At 44.4% G+C, this 18,000-nt stretch overlaps 1 protein-coding gene across 1 annotated transcript in view; it reads right to left on the reverse strand.

Moving 5' to 3' along the window:
* ebag9 (estrogen receptor binding site associated antigen 9) overlaps positions 1 to 9,976 on the reverse strand; it is a 34,399-nt gene extending 24,423 nt beyond the window's left edge. The window contains exon 1 of the mRNA XM_072252775.1: positions 9,712 to 9,976. Within this exon, the coding sequence (XP_072108876.1) occupies positions 9,712 to 9,944 (233 nt within the window). The 5' untranslated portion in view covers positions 9,945 to 9,976. The remainder of the gene's footprint in view (positions 1 to 9,711) is intronic.
* Between the last annotated feature and the right edge of the window lie 8,024 nt (positions 9,977 to 18,000).

Below are 18,000 nucleotides of genomic sequence, written 5' to 3' on the forward strand. Positions count from 1 at the left end.
ATTTGCCACATTTCTTTCGTACCTTTCCCTGAGAACATCTGTTCCCAACTTAAGCTTCCAAGATCCTGCCTCATAATTCCCCCTATTCCAATTAAACGTTTCTCTAACTTGTCTGTTCCTATCTCTCTCCAATGCTATGTAAAGGAGATAGAATTATGATCACTATCTCTAAAATGCTCTCCCATAGAGAGATCTGACACCTGACCAGGTTCATTTCCCAATACCAAGTCAAGTACAGCCTCTCCTCTTGTAGGCCTTCAATTTGTCTCTCATCCTGTTTCGTTCCAAAGAGAAAAGCCCCAGTTCTCTTTACTGTTCCTCATAAGATATGTTCTCTAGAATAGGCAGCATTCTTTTAAATTTTTTTCTGCATCTTTTCTAATGCTTCTACATCTTTTCCATAGTGAGGTGACCAGAAATGAACACAATACTCCAAGTGTGGTTATACCAGAGTTTTATAGAGCTGCAAAATTACCTCATAGCCCTTGAACTCAATCCCCTAACTAATCAAGGCCAACATACCAGAGGCCTTCTTGACCACCCTATCAACTTACGTGATAATTTTGAGGGATCTACAGGCTTGGACTGTAAGATCTCTCTGTCCCTTCACTTTGTAAGGTTGAACTTGAAGGCAAAGTACAAGATTAATGGAGGATTCTTAGCAAAGTATATCAATTGACATTTTTCTGGATGGAACTCCATTTGCCAATTTTCAGCCCAGCTCTGCATTGTGTCAATGTCCTGTTGCAATGCATGACAACCTTCTACACTTTTCACAACTTCACCAACCTTTGTGTCATCTCCAAACTTACTTCTGCACCCTTCTACTTCCTTATCTGAGTCACAAAGAGCACGGTTCTCAGAACTGATCCGTGCAGCACACTACTGGTCACCGACCTCCAGTCAGAGCATGCTCCAGCTACAGCTACCCTCTGCCTTCTGTGGACAAACCAATTCTGAATCCACACAGCCGGGTTTCCTTGGATCCCATGCCTCCTGACTTTCTGAATGAGCCTATAATGGGGAAACTCATCAAATAATATACTATAATCCATATATATCATATCCACTGCTCTACCTTCATCAATGTGCTTTGTTACATCCTCAAAATATTCAGTCATGCTCATAAGGCATGGTTTGCCACTCACAAAGCCATGTTGACTGTCCCTAATAAGTCTGTTCCTCTCCAAATGCTTCATTAGTTTGCCCAACATTGACATAAGACTCCCTGCTGTATAATTCCCAAGATTATCATCTTAACCTTCTTGTACAAAGCTACATCATTTGCCATCCTCCAATCCTCTGGTGCTACTCCTGTAAGCAGTAAAGATGCAAAGATCAGCTCCAAAGCCTCAGCAATCTCTTTCCTCGCTCCCCGTGGTAACCTGGGGTATATCCCATCTGGCCCTGGGGCCTTATTTGTTCTAATGTCTTTCAAAAGCTTCAATGCTGCCTCTTTCTTAATCTCACCGCGCTTCATTGTTACACAGTAAATAGTATGCACTGTGTTCTACACTGACCTCACATTCATTAAGGTCCCGCTCCCTGGTGAACACTGAAACAAAGGACCTCCACTTCCTCTTCTGACTCCAGGCATGCTTTCCCCCTTTATCCCTGAGGGATCTAAAGTTTTATCGAGTTCCATCTAAAATTTTGAAATTAATAATCACCTGAAAATACATAAACCCATGTATCATTGATTCTCTAGTGAAATAATATTAAATTAATATTGGGGAAAATATTTTCTTTGGGTAAACCAGTTAATCTAGTAAATAATTTATGTAGGTTTCCTTATATTTAATGCTTAAATATAATTGCACTGTTGATTAGAGATAGTGTCATGGCTGCAGAAAAGGTGGACGTCATGGAGGGATTGTCTATGGAGTCTCTATGGATGAAGGATAGGAACAGGAAGGGGTCAATAACTCAACTGGGTGTTTTTTATAGGCTGCCCAATAGTAACAGGGATATCGAGGAGCAGATAGGGAAACATATCCTGGAAAGGTGTATTAATAGCAGAGTTGTTGTGGCGGGAGATTTAAATTTCCAAATATCGATTGGCATCTCCCTAGAGCAAGGGATTCTGATGGGGTGGAGTTTGTTAGGTGTGCTCAGGAAGGTTTCTTGACACAATAGATTATAAGATTATGAGATTATAAAAGGCATTGACAAAGGTGTGCTCAGGAAGGTTTCTTGACACAATAGATTACAATAGAGGCGGGACTGCGCAGGCGTGTGACGTCGGGCAGTGCAGCACGGCAGATTTAAAAGGGCAGAAATCCTGCTTCGGGTTTGATTCGAAGAAGGAAGTCTGAGAGTCGAGGATCGTGCTGGGGGTAGCGTGCAAGTGTCACCATGCTTCTAGCGGCAAAATACTTACTAACGCTAACCGTACATCTTTGGAATGTGGGAGGAAACCGCAGCACCTGGAGGAAACCCACATGGCCACGGAAAAAACTTACAAACTCTGTGCTTACAGACAGCAGCAGAAATCAAACCCAGAAGGGTTTTGATGACAATCTCTACTTCATGGTCAGCATTGCTAGCTTTTCCCTAAAAACAAAATCAGTCGGAGAAGCTAAATTAAATTGCCTTTCTGCTATAGTGGGATTTGAATTCATGATGTTCAACTGTTAGTCCAGATTTCTGGATGATAAGTGCAGTAACTTAACCTTGGTGTTACCGTCACCAGTAAAACTGCCAAGGTGTCATATAAGCACAATAGTTATACATCTTTTAGACATGGAATCACACAATTTCACAAAATTTTCCCTCAAGCAGCATTACTCCATGATGGAAGAAATACCAGAGAAAACTACAGATTGAAGAAAAAGATTAGCTTTATGTGTCACATGCACATCAAAACACAGTGAAACGCATTTAAAGAACTGTATTTAATTCAAGTTCAGGTCAACTTGAAAAGAGTAACTTGCTGACTGCAACAATGCTTTAAGCTTTGATGGGGAGGCTTTCTTACTTTGAGACAAAACTCTTAATGCACTTCCTAAAAAGCTCCACCTTTCTCTTTCCCACTTTAAGGCATTCCTTAAAAAAGTATCCTTTACCAAGATATTGGATCCTACTCATTTTGGCTTAATGCCAACTTTTAGAAACATAGAAAACCTACAGCACAATACAAGCCCTTCGGCCCACAAAGTTGTGTCGAACATGTCCCTACCTTAGAAATTACTAGGCCTACCCATAGCTCTCTGTTTTCCTAAGCTCCATGTACCTATCCAAAAGTCTCTTAAAAGACCCTATTGTATCCGCCTCCACCACCGTTGCCGGCAGCTCATTCCACGCACTCACCACTGTGTAAAAAAGCTTACCCCTAACATTTCCTCTGTACCTACTCCCAAGCACTTTAAACCTGTGCCCTCTTGTGGCAGCCATTTCAGCCCTGGGAAAAAGCCTCTGGCTATCCACACGATCGATGCCTGACTACACTTCTGTGGAGTACTTGGAGATGTTTCAGTTTACTGCGGTTGACATATTATTGCTAAACACGAGATTCTGCAGATACTGGAAACCTTGAGCAACACACAGTATGTTGGAGGAACTCAGCAAGCCAGGCAGTATCCATCGAGGGAGATAAACAGTCAATATTTCAGGCCAAGAGCCTTGATTGGTTTCTAGTCTCAGCCCAAGATCCTTCATCAGCTTCAAGTGTAACATCAACAGGGGTTCACAACTGTTTTTGTGCCATGGACCCTTACCATTACCTGAAGGGTCTGTGGACCACATTGGGAACTCCTGCTTTTTAGATGTAGCCTGATTTGCTGCCAGTGACAAGTGGTGTTCACAGCTGTCAGTATTGGGACCGCTTCTTTTCACATTATAGGATGACAGAATTGATGGCTTTGTGGCAAAGTTTGCAGATGATACAAAGGTAAGTGGAGGGGCAGGTAGTGTTGAGGAAGCAGGGAGCCTGCAGAAAGATTTGGACAGATTGGGAGAATGGACAATGAGTGGCAGATGGAATATAGTGCAGAGAAGTGTATGGTCACGCACTTTGGCAGAAGAAATAAAGACATAGACTATGATCTATATGAGGAGAAAATTTTAAAACTCTGAGGCGCAAAGGGACTTGTAAGTCGTTGTGCAGAATTTCCTAAATGTTAACTTGCAGGTTGAGTCAGTGGTAAGGAAGGCAAATGCAACGTTAGCATTCATTTCAAGATGATTACAATACAAGAGTAAGAATGGGAGAATTTGTAAGGCAATTGTCAAACCGTACTTGGAGTATTGTGCGTAGTGTTGGACCACTTATAGCAGAAAGGATATGCTGGCCTTGGAGGGGGTCCAGTAGCGGTTCACAAGAATTATCCAGGGAATAAAAAGGTTAACATATGAGGAGTGTTTGATAGCACTGGGCCTGGATTCGCTGGAGTTTAGAAGAATGGGAGGAGGAGCATCTCATTGTAACCTATCAAATGTTAAAAGACTTAGCGAATGGATGTGGAGAGGATATTTCCTATAGTGGGGAAGTCTAGGACCAGAAGGCATGGCCTCAGAATAGAGCTATGTCCTTTTAAAACACAGAAGAGAGGAACCTATTTAGCCAGAGGGTAGAGAATCTGTGGAATTTATTGCCATGGACAGCTGTGGAGGCCAAGTAATGGATTATAGTAGTTTATATCTCTAGTCACTAATGGCTGGCTTCCTTGTTATTTCAACCGCTATTATTTCAAAGTTCAAAGTAAATTTATGATCAAAGTACAAATGTGTCACCATATAGAATTCTGAGATTCATTTTCTTGAGTGCAGACTCAGTAAATCCGAGAAACAACAGAATCAATGAAAGACCGCACCCAACAGGATGGACAAACAACCAGTGTGCAAAAGACAACAAAATATAAAAGCAAATATAAAAGAAAACAGTCCTTGAAAGTGAGTCAGTGAAGGGACAAGTGAAGCAGAGTGAAGTCATCCCCTCTGCCTCAAGAGTCTGGTGATTGAGGGGGAATAATGGTTTCTTCACCCGGTGGTGACAGTCCCAAGGCTTCTACACCTTCTTCCTGATGGCAGCAGTGAGTATGCTGCCAGTTTAAGGCAGTTTTCTTCACCTTAATTTAAAAAAGCCTAGTCTATCCAATCTTCCCCTATAATCAGACAGCTTCTTCTTTCAGCAACTTCATATCTCTGCATCCTCCATAATGACTCCACATTCTTCTGATACTCTGGTGACCAGACCTTGCACAGTATTCTAGATGTCCCTGAACTGTGCTTTATAAATTCTGCACCTTTGCTACTGACAAGACATCCCATTAACTATAATTTACTGTTACCCAACCACCTTACCCACTGCAATATCTACAAATGTATTAGCTATTAATTCAGCTTCTCCAAAAACCCTATACATCCAGCTCATTTGGGCAGCACAGTAAAGCATAGCCATTAGCATAACAATATTACAGCGCCAATGATCCGAGTTCAATTCCACTACTGTAAGGAGTTTGTATATTCTCCCTGCGACTTTCTTCCAGGGACTCTGGTTTCCTCCCACATTCCAAAGATGTACGGGTTAGTTGGTCGCAAGTGTAACTGGGCGGTGCAGACTTGAAGGGCCAGTTTCTGTGCTGTACCTCGATGTAAACGAAATGTTCAAAGTTCAAAGAAGAACTCAAAGTACATAGAGAACACCATACACAATGCTGAGATATAATGTCTTGTGGGCAGACTTAATAAATCCATCACAGAATAATGACCACAACCGACTCAATGAAAGAGCGCACCAACTTGGGCATTCAACCACAGTGCAGAAGACAACGAGCGAACAAATAAAATGACATTCCTTCAACGACCTTTTTTTCCACAACTAAAGCTGATGCACCAAGTAGTATTTCTCTACCTGAGTATACAGTAGGGACCAAATAATTTGGAACCATTGATAAAAGGTTAAAGTACATTTTGCACCTCAAAAAGGCACGAGAATTGCTCAGCTGCGACGTCACTTTGGAAATTACAGGAGGCAATTCTGGGACCCTGCTAGAGGGCCAGTCACTGGAAGTACATATGTAGGAACAACTTCTTTGTAAGCTCTGCTTCTCACCAGTAGCATAAAATTTCCAGTCACATCAGTATTAGGTCAAAGTAAATTTATTATAAAACTATGCACATGTCATTTGAGTATAGCAAGATGGAGACTGTTCTCTGATCCACAACGCACTTTCTTTTATCCCCAGTATCCAGGCCAACAGGTTTTATCAACCAATCCAGCAAGATTAAGCGCCAGTTCCTTTCTCTGGTTCAGGCCCTTTAGGAAGAAAATCAAGATCGAGATGTATCTTTCTCTAATTTCTCTTCTTGAGGTTTGCCCACACGTCATCTTCAAACTCATCTCACGAGGGCATCTACCTCCCATTCCCTCATGTTCAAAGTCAATTTATTATCAAAATATGTACATGTCACCATATACTATCCTGAGATTCATTTTGTTGCAAGCATTCACAGTAGAACAAAGAAAATGAGTTATGCATCTTCCCTCTTCCTTCTCAGTCCTGAAAAAGGGTCTCAGCCTGAAACATCAACTGTTTATTCATTTCCATGGATGCTGACCTGCTGAGTTCCTCCAGCATTTTGTGTGCATTCTCTTGTGAAAGGGTTACTGAAAGTGAGTCCATAGGTTGTGGAATCAGTTCGTGAATATATCCACGGTGGTTCAACAGCCTGATAGTTGAAGGGTAATAACTGTTCCTCAAGTTCAATTGTCATTCAACCATACACAGGAATACAGCCCAACAAAAGTCTTCCTCTGGGGCCAAGGTGTCATACACATTGTCAACAGTCATGTACAGCACACAGCATATATAATTATGATAACAAAAACCATAGTTACAAAAACATATATTAAACTAATAATAATATTGCCCAGGTCCCTGAGTGTAGATTGATGATGCATGGATGTTATCCTGGAGCCAGGTTTCTGCACGAGCAAGCTGCAGCAGTTTCTCATTTCGCCCAGCAGACGTCTGCAATCCAGCTTGTCTTCCACCAAGCAATCATTTCCACCGTTTATTGAGTGCACACTGCCCGTGTGGCTGAACCTGTCTGCAACGCAGTGTGCAACAAGTCCAGTTCCATCGCTATCCAGCAACTTCGCAAGTGGGATAGATCTACAGCACTTGATATTTTTAATACCCAGCAGTGTCCTGCAATCATAGAAAAAGATGTAAAGGATCCTGGTGATGTGGGGCCTAATGCTCTTGTACCTCCTCCCCGATGGCAGCAGCAAGAAGAGAGCAAGGCCTGGATGGCGGGCTTCCTTGATGATGGATGCTGCTTTCCTGGGGCAGTGCTCAGGATGCTCTCCATTGTGCATCTATAGATGCGTGTCAAGGTTTTAGATGACATGCCAAATCTGCGCAAACTTCTAAGAAAGACCCAACCTGTTCTTCACTAAACTACCAACCACAGAACTCCCTATCCTGGTCTCGGTATTTATCAATATCATTAGCCCAACTTTCCTAATACACTCATGCCTTCGGTTCACATCTCTCATTTTCAGCACTCACTCAAAGGAAAAGACCCTTGACACGTCTCGCTATTCTCCAGCTAAACATTGGAAATTGTAAGACGATTTCTGTTGGCACCCTGCACAGAACAAGATCTCCTGCCACCGGCTCCAGCATTTACCACGGTTCACAAACGGTATCAAATCTGCATTATGATGCACTTCTGATGACTCCTCTGTAGCAGTAAATTTCTATCGACCCACCGCTAGCTCATCTTAATTCCTGTCAGAACTTTCATTTGTGCCTTGACTTTACAATTCCAAGTCTCTCCGGTGGACTCGCATCCATAAACCCAAGCTCATTTGAAACCACTATGTACTTTCAGGTGCCATCTCACAGCCACTCATCTCTTCTCTAGTTGAGGACAGGGACACTCATCCGTCCTGTCCTGAGCCTCAGTTAGCTCACCACTAATTTAAAATTTCACGCTTTTCGTCCCTCCACTGCCTCGTGGGCAGCCTTAGGACAGACGAAGGCTACGGGCGTAAACCCAGACAGAAAATCCGGAGTGGAGCCCCGAAGGCAACTGCACATCACAGAACATCCTTTCGGCAGCTCCTGCGGCCAAGCTGGTGCCAAACATATTGCTTTATAAGCTTTTCTTTGGACTACACGAGTGAAGCCGAAAGGGGGATCTTGACAACTAGGCATCCCAGGATCTCCATACCTTCCACTCAGGCTTGTGATAAAGATGATACATTGTCCTTCGAGACAGATGGATGCCATCAATCAATCTCCAATCTCATTCAATTCCAGAAAGTTCATAAGAACATAAGAAATAGCAGCAGAGTTCCAGAATCTCTACTCTCATTCAATCTAACCTCACTCTGTTTTGAAATTTAATTGTTCCGGTCCATAATCTTGCCTTCATGTTACTTGCTTTAATATATCCTAATACTTCCCACTTTGAATCTTCAACATACTGCTCTAAAACAATGTCTTTGCACAAACCCTCAGTCATTACTACAATGCAACGTACAACTCAATGTCAAATTTTGTTTAAAGGAAGTGGCTTATGTGTGAACAGTTATTGACATCAACCAGAAAGCTCCAAATATGAAAAAAGCATTTGTAATGACATCAGAAGAATGAGGGGAGATATCACTGAAACCTATCAAACACTGAAAGGCCCTGATAGAGTGGATACGGAGAGGATGTTTCCTATGGTGGGAAAGTCTAAGACTAGAGGACACAGACTCAGAATAGCAGGACGTCCATTTATAATGGAGATGAGGAATTTCTTTAGCCAAAGAGTGGGGAATCTGTGGATTTCATTGCCACAGGTGGCGGTGGAGGCCAAGTTGTTGGGTATATTTAAGGCAGAGAGTGACAGATTCTTGATTAGCCATGACAGGAAGGGATGTGGGGAGAAGGCAGGTGATAGGGGCTGAGAGGGAAAATGGATCAGCCATGATGATTTCATGAGTAGTGGAGCAGACTTGATGGGCCAAATGGCCCAATTCTGCTCCTATAAATTATTAGCATCAGATTTATACAAACCAAAAATATCCATTAGAATTGCTGAGCTCATCAATCTCCTCTCTGAAGTAAATCACACAATCAATCAACATCAAGTGAGTCTACAAAGGTAATCAGAGCTGCATTTGTTCACTGAAACACTGTTCTCTGAAAATGTTCGACACTTGATCCTAAACTACTGACAAAAATCCAGCAACTGTGGTGATAAACACGGTTCTACACTGGATTCTGAGGAGCCAGATTTGAATTGCACTGAAAAGCATCAGATAAAGTTGAAAGTCTACTTGAAACTTGGATCCCCATGAGTGACACCACCAGTCGACTCCAGAGCGGCAAGAAATACAGAATCTACATATTAATCAAAGCAGCAATGAAACAAAATGGATGCTGGAAAGAAAAGTTTGAAAAATAAAGATTGAGAGAGGAGGTTACAAATGCAACTTGTTCATATTGCTTACACAAGGAGCTTCCACAATGGATGTTTTATTTTCCTCCGAAATGTTTTACGGCCAATTGAGAACATATCTAAATGTACTAGTTCTTTCAGTAAAGAAAATCCAGATGTTAGCTCACATACTGCAAGATATAACGCAAAAAACCTGGTCAGGGAGCGCTCCCTAAAGACTAAACAGCGGCCAGGACACTCGATAGCTCCCAGCTGTCACCTGAGCCGCGGCACAAACCCGGTGAAGTGCAGCGAGCGAGGCGCCGGACTTGCCTGCAGATGAGCCGCCTGAAGAAGGAGAGCAGCCACGCGAAGCAGGTGCACACTCTCAGCGCTCGGAGCTGGCTAATAGCCATGGTCACACCAGGCTTCTGCTCGGGGGCAGCGCTAGGACGCCCCTGCCTGGCGACCCAGTCCCCACCGCAGACACGGTCCCCGCTGAACCAGGAACGCAGCCACCGCGGGCCACTGAGGCCGTCCGACACCCGGCCCCGCACACTACGCATGCGCTCAACCGAACTCCGGCGACCGACCCGGAAGTGACTCTCTGACAGGCGCATCAGGACAATTCAGACGCCGTGCGTGGCATTACGGACGGCTGTGACGTAAGGTGCGAGCGTGTTGAGATCAGGGAAGAGACTACAGGGACAGCGCCAGGAGGCGGGACAAATGCCGGCCTATAGACGGACGGGGGCGTGGTTACAGGGGGCGGGGATACGTGCCGGCCTATAGGTGGACGGGGCGTGGTTACAGGTTCAGGACAGAGGAAGCGGCCACGTGGGTGAGATCAGGAGTGCTGATGCGGGATGTCGGCGGGAAACTTTGACTGTTCACTCTTTTCTATACACGTTGCCTAGCCTGCTGAGTTCCTCCAGCACTTTGTATCCGCTAGTCTGATTTCCAGCATCTGCAGATAAAATAAGCCATAGTCAGTGTGGTTTCCTCAAGGGAATTCGCCTGAGCAATCTTGGAATTCCTTGAAGAAATAACAAGCAGGTTGGACAATGGAGAATCACTTAACAACAAACAACAGGAATTCTGCAGATGCTGGAAGTTCAAGCAACACACATCAAAGTTGCTGGTGAACGCAGCAGGCCAGGCAGCATCTCTAGGAAGAGGTACAGTTGACGTTTCAGGCCAAGACCCTTCGTCAGGACTAACTGAAGGAAGAGCGAGTAAGGGATTTGAAAGTGGGAGGGGGAGGGGGAGATCCAAAATGATAGGAGAAGACAGGAGGGGGAGGGATAGAGCCAAGAGCTGAACAGGTGATAGGCAAAAGGGGATACGAGAGGATCATGGGACAGGAGATCTGGGGAGAAAGACAAGGAGGCGGGGGGGGGGAGGGGAACCCAGAGGATGGGCAAGGGGTATAGTCAGAGGGAGAAAAAGGAGAGTGAGAGAAAGAATGTGTGCATAAAAATAAGTAACAGATGGGGTACGAGGGGGAGGTGGGGCCTTAGCGGAAGTTAGAGAAGTCGATGTTCATGCCATCATGTTGGAGGCTACCCAGACGGAATATAAGGTGTTGTTCCTCCAACCTGAGTGTGGCTTCATCTTTACAGTAGAGGAGGCCTGGGACAGACATGTCAGAATGGAATGGGATGTGGAATTAAAATGTGTGGCCACTGGGAGATCCTGCTTTCTCTGGCGGACAGAGCGTAGATGTTCAGCAAAGCGGTCTCCCAGTCTGCGTCGGGTCTCGCCAATATATAAAAGGCCACATCAGGAGCACCAGACGCAGTATATCACCCCAGCCGACTCACAGGTGTAGTGTCGCCTCACCTGGAAGGACTGTTTGGGGCCCTGAATGGTGGTAAGGGAGGAAGTGTAAGGGCATGTGTAGCACTTGTTCCGCTTACACGGATAAGAATCACTTGGTGTTTTGTACTGGAATTTTCAGAAAGCCTTTGAGAAGGTGCCGAACACGAGGTTGCTTAACAAGCATGGTATTACAGGGAAGATTCTAGCATGGATCTTGGCAGATTGGCAGGAGGTAAAGAGTGGGAATAAAGGGAGCATTTTCTGGCTGGCTGCCGTTGACTAGCAGTGTTCCACAGAGGTCGGTGTTGGGACTGATTCTTTTACATTATATGTCAATGATTTGGAAGATGGGATTGATGGCTTTGTTGCAAAGTTTGCAGACGATACAATGATAGGTGGAGGCGTAGGTAGTTTTGAGGAAATAGAGTGGCTACAGAAGGACTTCAAAGTTCAAAGTAAAATTTTTTATCAGAGTACATACATGTCACCACATACAACCCTAAGCCTCCTGAATAATCCAGAGATCATCTGGCCCACCGGCTCTGACATGCGGGAGCTCTCTTTGCAGGAACTGTGGTTCTGGAAGTCAGGCTCCCTGATAGTCTAGAGCTTAGAATTTGGCGCTTTCCCAGTTGTGGTCCGAGTTGGAATCCTGTCCAGGGAAAATCATCAGTGCCACGGTAGCATAGTGGTTAGCGCGACGCTATTACAGCTTGGGACGTCGGAGCTCAGAGATCAATTCCAGCGTTCTCTGTAAGGAGTTTAAACATTCTCCTTGTAACTGCGTTGGTTTCTTTAGGGTGCTCCAGTTTCTTCCCACAGTCCAAAGTACCGGTTAGTAGCTTAATTGCCCATTGTTAATTGTCCTGTGATGAAGCTAGGGTTAAACAGACGGGTAGCTGGGCGATGCAGCTCGTTGAGCTGGAACACCTTGTTGGTTATGTATATCTAAACTACCAGGCAAACTGCAGCTCTTTGCCATGCAGTTTGTATCATTGTGTTTATTTATGTTTGACTAGCACACACAAAATGCTGGACGAACTCAGCTGGCCAGGCAGCCTCTGTGGGGAGGAACAAACACTTGACGTTTTGTGCTGAGACCCTTCCCCAGGATTCCTGTCTGAGTTTCCGTTTGAACTGCCTTTCCACCACATTTGTTTCCAGACTGGGTTGAATGAGACTGAACCCTCCTGATGAAGGGTCTTTGCCCGAAATGTTATCTGTTTACCTTTTTATTCTGGCATCTTCCCACTTCCGTCTCAGTCCTCAAAAAGGACCTTAGCCTGAAATGTTGATTTCTGTAGTTGCTGCCTGGCCTGCTGAGTTCCTCCAGCATTTTGTGGGCTTTGCTTTGAATGAGACTGCAGCTTGTCTAAATCTTCTGTCATTAGCTTTATTTGTCACATGTACATCACAGCACCAAATCAAATCAGTGAGGATTGTGCTAGGCAGCCCACAAGTTTCACCATGCTCCTGGCACCAACACCTCACTAGCCCTAATATTACATCTTTGGAATGAATGTGGGAGGCAACCCACACAGGCACAGAGAGACATATAACCTCCTTACCGACAGAGGCAGGAATTGAATCCGGAACTGACAGCTGGTGCTGCAAAGCATTATGCTAACCGCTGAGCCATCCTGCCTCCCATAGTTAGAAGAACGAGTCAGTCTTCAGGCTCAGTCAACCTGTTACAGCCTGTGCCTTCAATGCACCCTTTACTGTGCAAACTGATGTTTTCACTTCCCCATTTGAAGCCCCGCGGTAAGAAGAGAAACCATTTTATTCTGCCTCTCTTCATACTACCACGCTAATGCTATTAAAAAGACCCAGATAGAGTGGATGTGGAGAGGATGTTTCCAGTAGCGGGGAAGTCTAGGACCAGAGGGCACTCAGAGTACAAGGAACTCTGTTTAGAACGACGATGAGGAGGAACTTCTTTAGCCAGAAGGTGGCGAACTGGTGGAATTCATTGCCACAGACAGCAGTGGAGGGTAAGTCATTGGGTATGTTTAAAGCGGGGGTTGGTAGGTTCTTGATTAGCAAGGGCATTAAAGGTTAGGGAGAGAAAGGGGTTAATGAATCTGTCATGATTGGCAGAACAGACTCGATGGGCCAAATGGCCTAATTCTGCTCCTATGTCTTATGATGTTATGGTTTTGTAACCATTCATGTACAACCTATGAATGGAAACCTAACATCATGAATATCTGTGATGCTTCACTCCCAGATGAGCTCAAATGCCTTTTATGTATGCTTTGAAGAGGAGAATAAAACCATAAATAATTAAAGAGTAATATGTAAATTATGCCAGGGAGAATTTGAAGGGGAGAATAAAACCATACCTGAACGAATCCCTGCAGCATCTGGGAACCTATGATCTTTGTCTTGGAGGCTGATGTCACAACATCTTTCAAGAGGGTGAACCTTTGCAAGGTGTCAGGCCCTATTGGTAAACCTGGTGGCTCCGAAAACCTGTGTCAACCAACTGGTGGGAGTGTTCGATCTCTCATTGCTTCATTCAGAGGTTCCCAACCTGCTTCAAAAGGGTACCAATCATACGAGTGCCCAAGAAGAGCAGGGTGAGCTTTCTCAATGACTATCACTCACATCTACTGTGATGAAGTACTTTGAGAGGTTGGTCATGGCTTCTTCTGAATAACTGGCCACATTCAGCTGATGATTCATGTTGCTGCCCTACTTGATCCTGTCTGACGTGCTCAATATTTACAGAAATTGGTGTTTATATTTCCAATATCCAGTTTCTGTTGTGCTCAGTGGACATTTACTGAGCTTGGAATCATCAGTCACGGATCTTTTTCATTTCCATAATGCTCTTCTGTTTCCAGCTCTGAATTATCATAAGATATAGGAGAAAAATTTGCCCACTGGGCCCATTGAGTATACTCAGCTATTCCATCATGGCTGATTTATTATCCCTCTCAATCTCATCCTCCTGCCTTCTCCCCATAACCTTTGACATCCTGACTAATCAAGAACCTATCAACTTCTGCTTTAAATACAGTATATCCGATGATTTGGCCTCCACAGCCATCTGTGGCAATGAATTCCACATATTCACCCCATCTGGTTAAAGAAATTCCTCCTCATCCCTGTTCTAAAGGGATGTCCTTGTATTCTGAGGGTATACCTTCTGGTTCTAGACTCCACCACTATAGGAAAAATCCTGTGTACATCCACTCTGTCTAGGTTCTTCGATATTCAATGAGTTTCAATGAGATCCCCTCCTCATTCTTCTAAACTCCAGCAGACATAGGCACAGAGCCATGAAGCACTCCTCATGCATTAACTCTTTCATTCCCATTCATACTGGGGTACACATAATGGGTTCCTTCATTGGACGCAGGAGCCCATGTTTTTTAATACTTGGAGAAATACTGAAGTTTTAATGCAGCACAAATGACAACCTCTCACTCAGCAGTGTGAACTACCCACCTCCTTCAAGCAGGCTTCGATCTTACCGGTTCCCAAGAGGAGTGTAATAACCTGCCTCAATGACTATCACCCAGTCTCACTTACATCCACAGGGATGAAGTGCTTTGAGAGGCTGGTGTTTGAACATATCAGCTCCTGTCTGAGTGGCGACTTGGATTTGCCCACTGGAGCAACAGGTCCACAGCCAGTGCCATCTCATTGGCTCTTCACACAGCCCTGGAACATCTGGACAGCAAAAATGCATACATCAGGAAGCTCTTTATTGATTATAGCTCAGCACTTAACACCATCGCCCCCTCGAAACTAATCAGTAAACTCCAAAACCTGTGCCTCAATAGCCCCTTGTGCATTCGGATCCTGCATTTCCTCGCGTACAGATCCCAGTCAACTCAGATTGGCAGACACATTTCCTGATTGTAGACTTCAGGAGAAGGAAACCAGAGGTCCATGAGCCATTAATCGTCAGAGGATCTGAGGTGGACAGGGTAAGTAACTTTAAATTCCTGATTGTCACTATCTCAGAGGACTTGTCCTGGACCCATCATATAAATATTATTGCGAAAAAAGCACGACAGCGCCTCTACTTCCTCAGGAGTCTGTGGAGATTCACCATATAGAAACATAGAAAATAGGTGCAGGAGTAGGCCATTCGGCCCTTCGAGCCTGCACCGCCATTTATTATGATCATGGCTGATCATCCAACTCAGAACCCTGCACCAGCCTTCCCTCCATACCTCCTGATCCCTTTAGCCACAAGGGCCATATCTAACTTCCTCTTAAATATAGCCAATGAACAGGCCTCAACTGTTTCCTGTGGCAGAGAATTCCACAGATTCACCACTCTCTGTGTGAAGAAGTTTTTCCTCATCTCAGTCCTAAAAGGCTTCCCCCTTATCCTCAAACTGTGACCCCTTGTTCTGGACGTCCCCAACATCGGGAGCAATCTTCCTGCGTCTAGCCTGTCCAATCCCTTTAGGATTTTATACGTTTCAATCAGATCCCCCCTCAATCTTCTAAATTCCAACGAGTACAAGCCCAGTTCATCCAGTCTTTCTTCATATGAAAGTCCTGCCATCCCAGGAATCAATCTGGTGAACCTTCTTTGTACTCCCTCTATGGCAAGGATATCTTTCCTCAGATTAGGGGATCAAAACTGCACACAATACTCCAGGTGTGGTCTCACCAAGGCCTTGTACAACTGCAGTAGAACCTCCCTGCTCCTGTACTCGAATCCTCTCGCTATAAATGCCAGCATACCATTCACCTTTTTCACCGCCTGCTGTACCTGCATGCCCACTTTCAATGACTGGTGTATAATGACACCCAGGTCTCGTTGCACCTCCCCTTTTCCTAATCGGCCACCATTCAGATAATAATCTGTTTTCCTATTTTTGCCACTTCACAACTTCACATTTATCCACATTAAATTGTATCTGCCATGAACTTGCCCACTCACCCAACCTATCCAAGTCACCCTGCATCCTCTTAGCATCCTCCTCACAGCTAACACTGCCGCCCAGCTTCGTGTCATCCGCAAACTTGGAGATGCTGCATTTAATTCCCTCATCCAAGTCATTAATATATATTGTAAACAACTGGGGTCCCAGCACTGAGCCTTGCGGTACCCCACTAGTCACTGCCTGCCATTCTGAAAAGGTCCCGTTTATTCCCATTCTTTGCTTCCTGTCTGCTAACCAATTCTCTATCCACATCAATACCTTATCGAAATCCTTGGCAAACTTCTCTAGATGTATGGTGGAAAGTGTGCTGACTGGCTGCATTACGGCCTGGAATGGGAACACCCAATGACTAGATAGAAAATCCTGCAAAAGGTAGTGGATTCGGCCCAGCACATAACACATAAAGCCCTCCCAACCATTGAGTGCATCTACATGAAACTCTGTCATGGAAAGGCAGCATCTATCATGAAAGATCCTCACTAGCCAGACCATGCTCCTTTCTCACTGCTGCCACCAGGTAGAAGGTACAGGTGGTTACAAGCCTCGCACCACCAGGTTCAAGAACAGTTACTACCCCTCAACCATCGGGCTCTTGAACAAAAGAGGATAATTACACTCATCTATTGAGGTGTTCCCACAGCCAATGATCTCACTTTAAGGACTACTTATCTTGTTATTTTGTGCTCTTGTTATTTATTGCTATTTATTTATATAATTTCAACAGTTTGTTGTCTTCTATGCTCCTACTCTTTCATTGATTCCATTTACAGTTACAATTTTAAATATTTGCTGAGTATGCCCACAGGAAAAAGAATCTCAGAGTTGTATGTGGTGACGTGTATATGCGCTGATAATAAATTTTACTTTGAACTTTGAACTTTTAAACTTCACCTTTTAAAGTCTTTGAACTTATTTAATTTGTTGAGTACTTTTATAACACCACATATTAATAAGGCATCTATTAGTCTTGCGAGACCATAGATCTGCGCCTGGAAAGTCTTCACTCTCCAGGGTGCAGGCCTGGGCAAGGTTGTATGGAAGACCGGCAGTTGCCCATGCTGCACGTCTCCCCTCTCCACGACACCAATGTTGTCCAAGGGAGGGACAAGGGCCGATACAGCTTGGCACCAGTGTCGTCGCAGAGCACTGTGTGGTTAAGTGCCTTGCTCAAGGACACAACACGCTGCCTCGGCTGGGGCTCAAACTCACGACCTTCAAGTCACTAGTCAAAAGCCTTAACCACTTGGCCACGTGCCCCAAGTCATTCACATATCAAACTTAGGAATTTTATGTCTGCGTTAATACAGTTTTAATTAAAATTGCCACGTTTTGACAACTGAAAAATAAAATTCAATTGTGGTTGTGTTTCCAAAAATAAGACTGTAAATAAGTTACAGCTTGCAGAATAAGGAGCTTTCACTTGCAAATTAGTTACCATAACAACAATGTGAATGGTTTCAGACCTCACTAATAACGCTGCTTGCACTTCATTTCCCAAAGAATTGGTGTGTGACAGCTTCTCCAAATGTCCCACGCTTTAAGTCCAGTGGATCGGGTGAAAACTCTAGGATCAAAAGCGTCAAATGCTAAGCTGCCAAGCCTGTGGTGACTTCAGAAGATTAAAAATACTTGCATCTCTATACCATGTACATCAGGAAAAATGTCACTATTTATTTATTGATTGAGATACAGAGCAGAATAGACCCTTCCAGCCCCTCAAGTCACGCTGCCCAGCAACCCCTGATTTAACTGTATTCTTATCACAGGACAGTTTACAATGACCAATTAATCTGCTAACCTTTTGGACTGTGGGAGGAAACCAAAGCACCCGGAGGAAACCCACGCAGTCACGGGGAGGAGTACGGGCAGCAGTGGAAGTTGAACC

This window comes from Mobula birostris, chromosome 1 (genome assembly GCF_030028105.1).
Source record: "Mobula birostris isolate sMobBir1 chromosome 1, sMobBir1.hap1, whole genome shotgun sequence".
NCBI classification, from domain to species: domain Eukaryota; kingdom Metazoa; phylum Chordata; class Chondrichthyes; order Myliobatiformes; family Myliobatidae; genus Mobula; species Mobula birostris.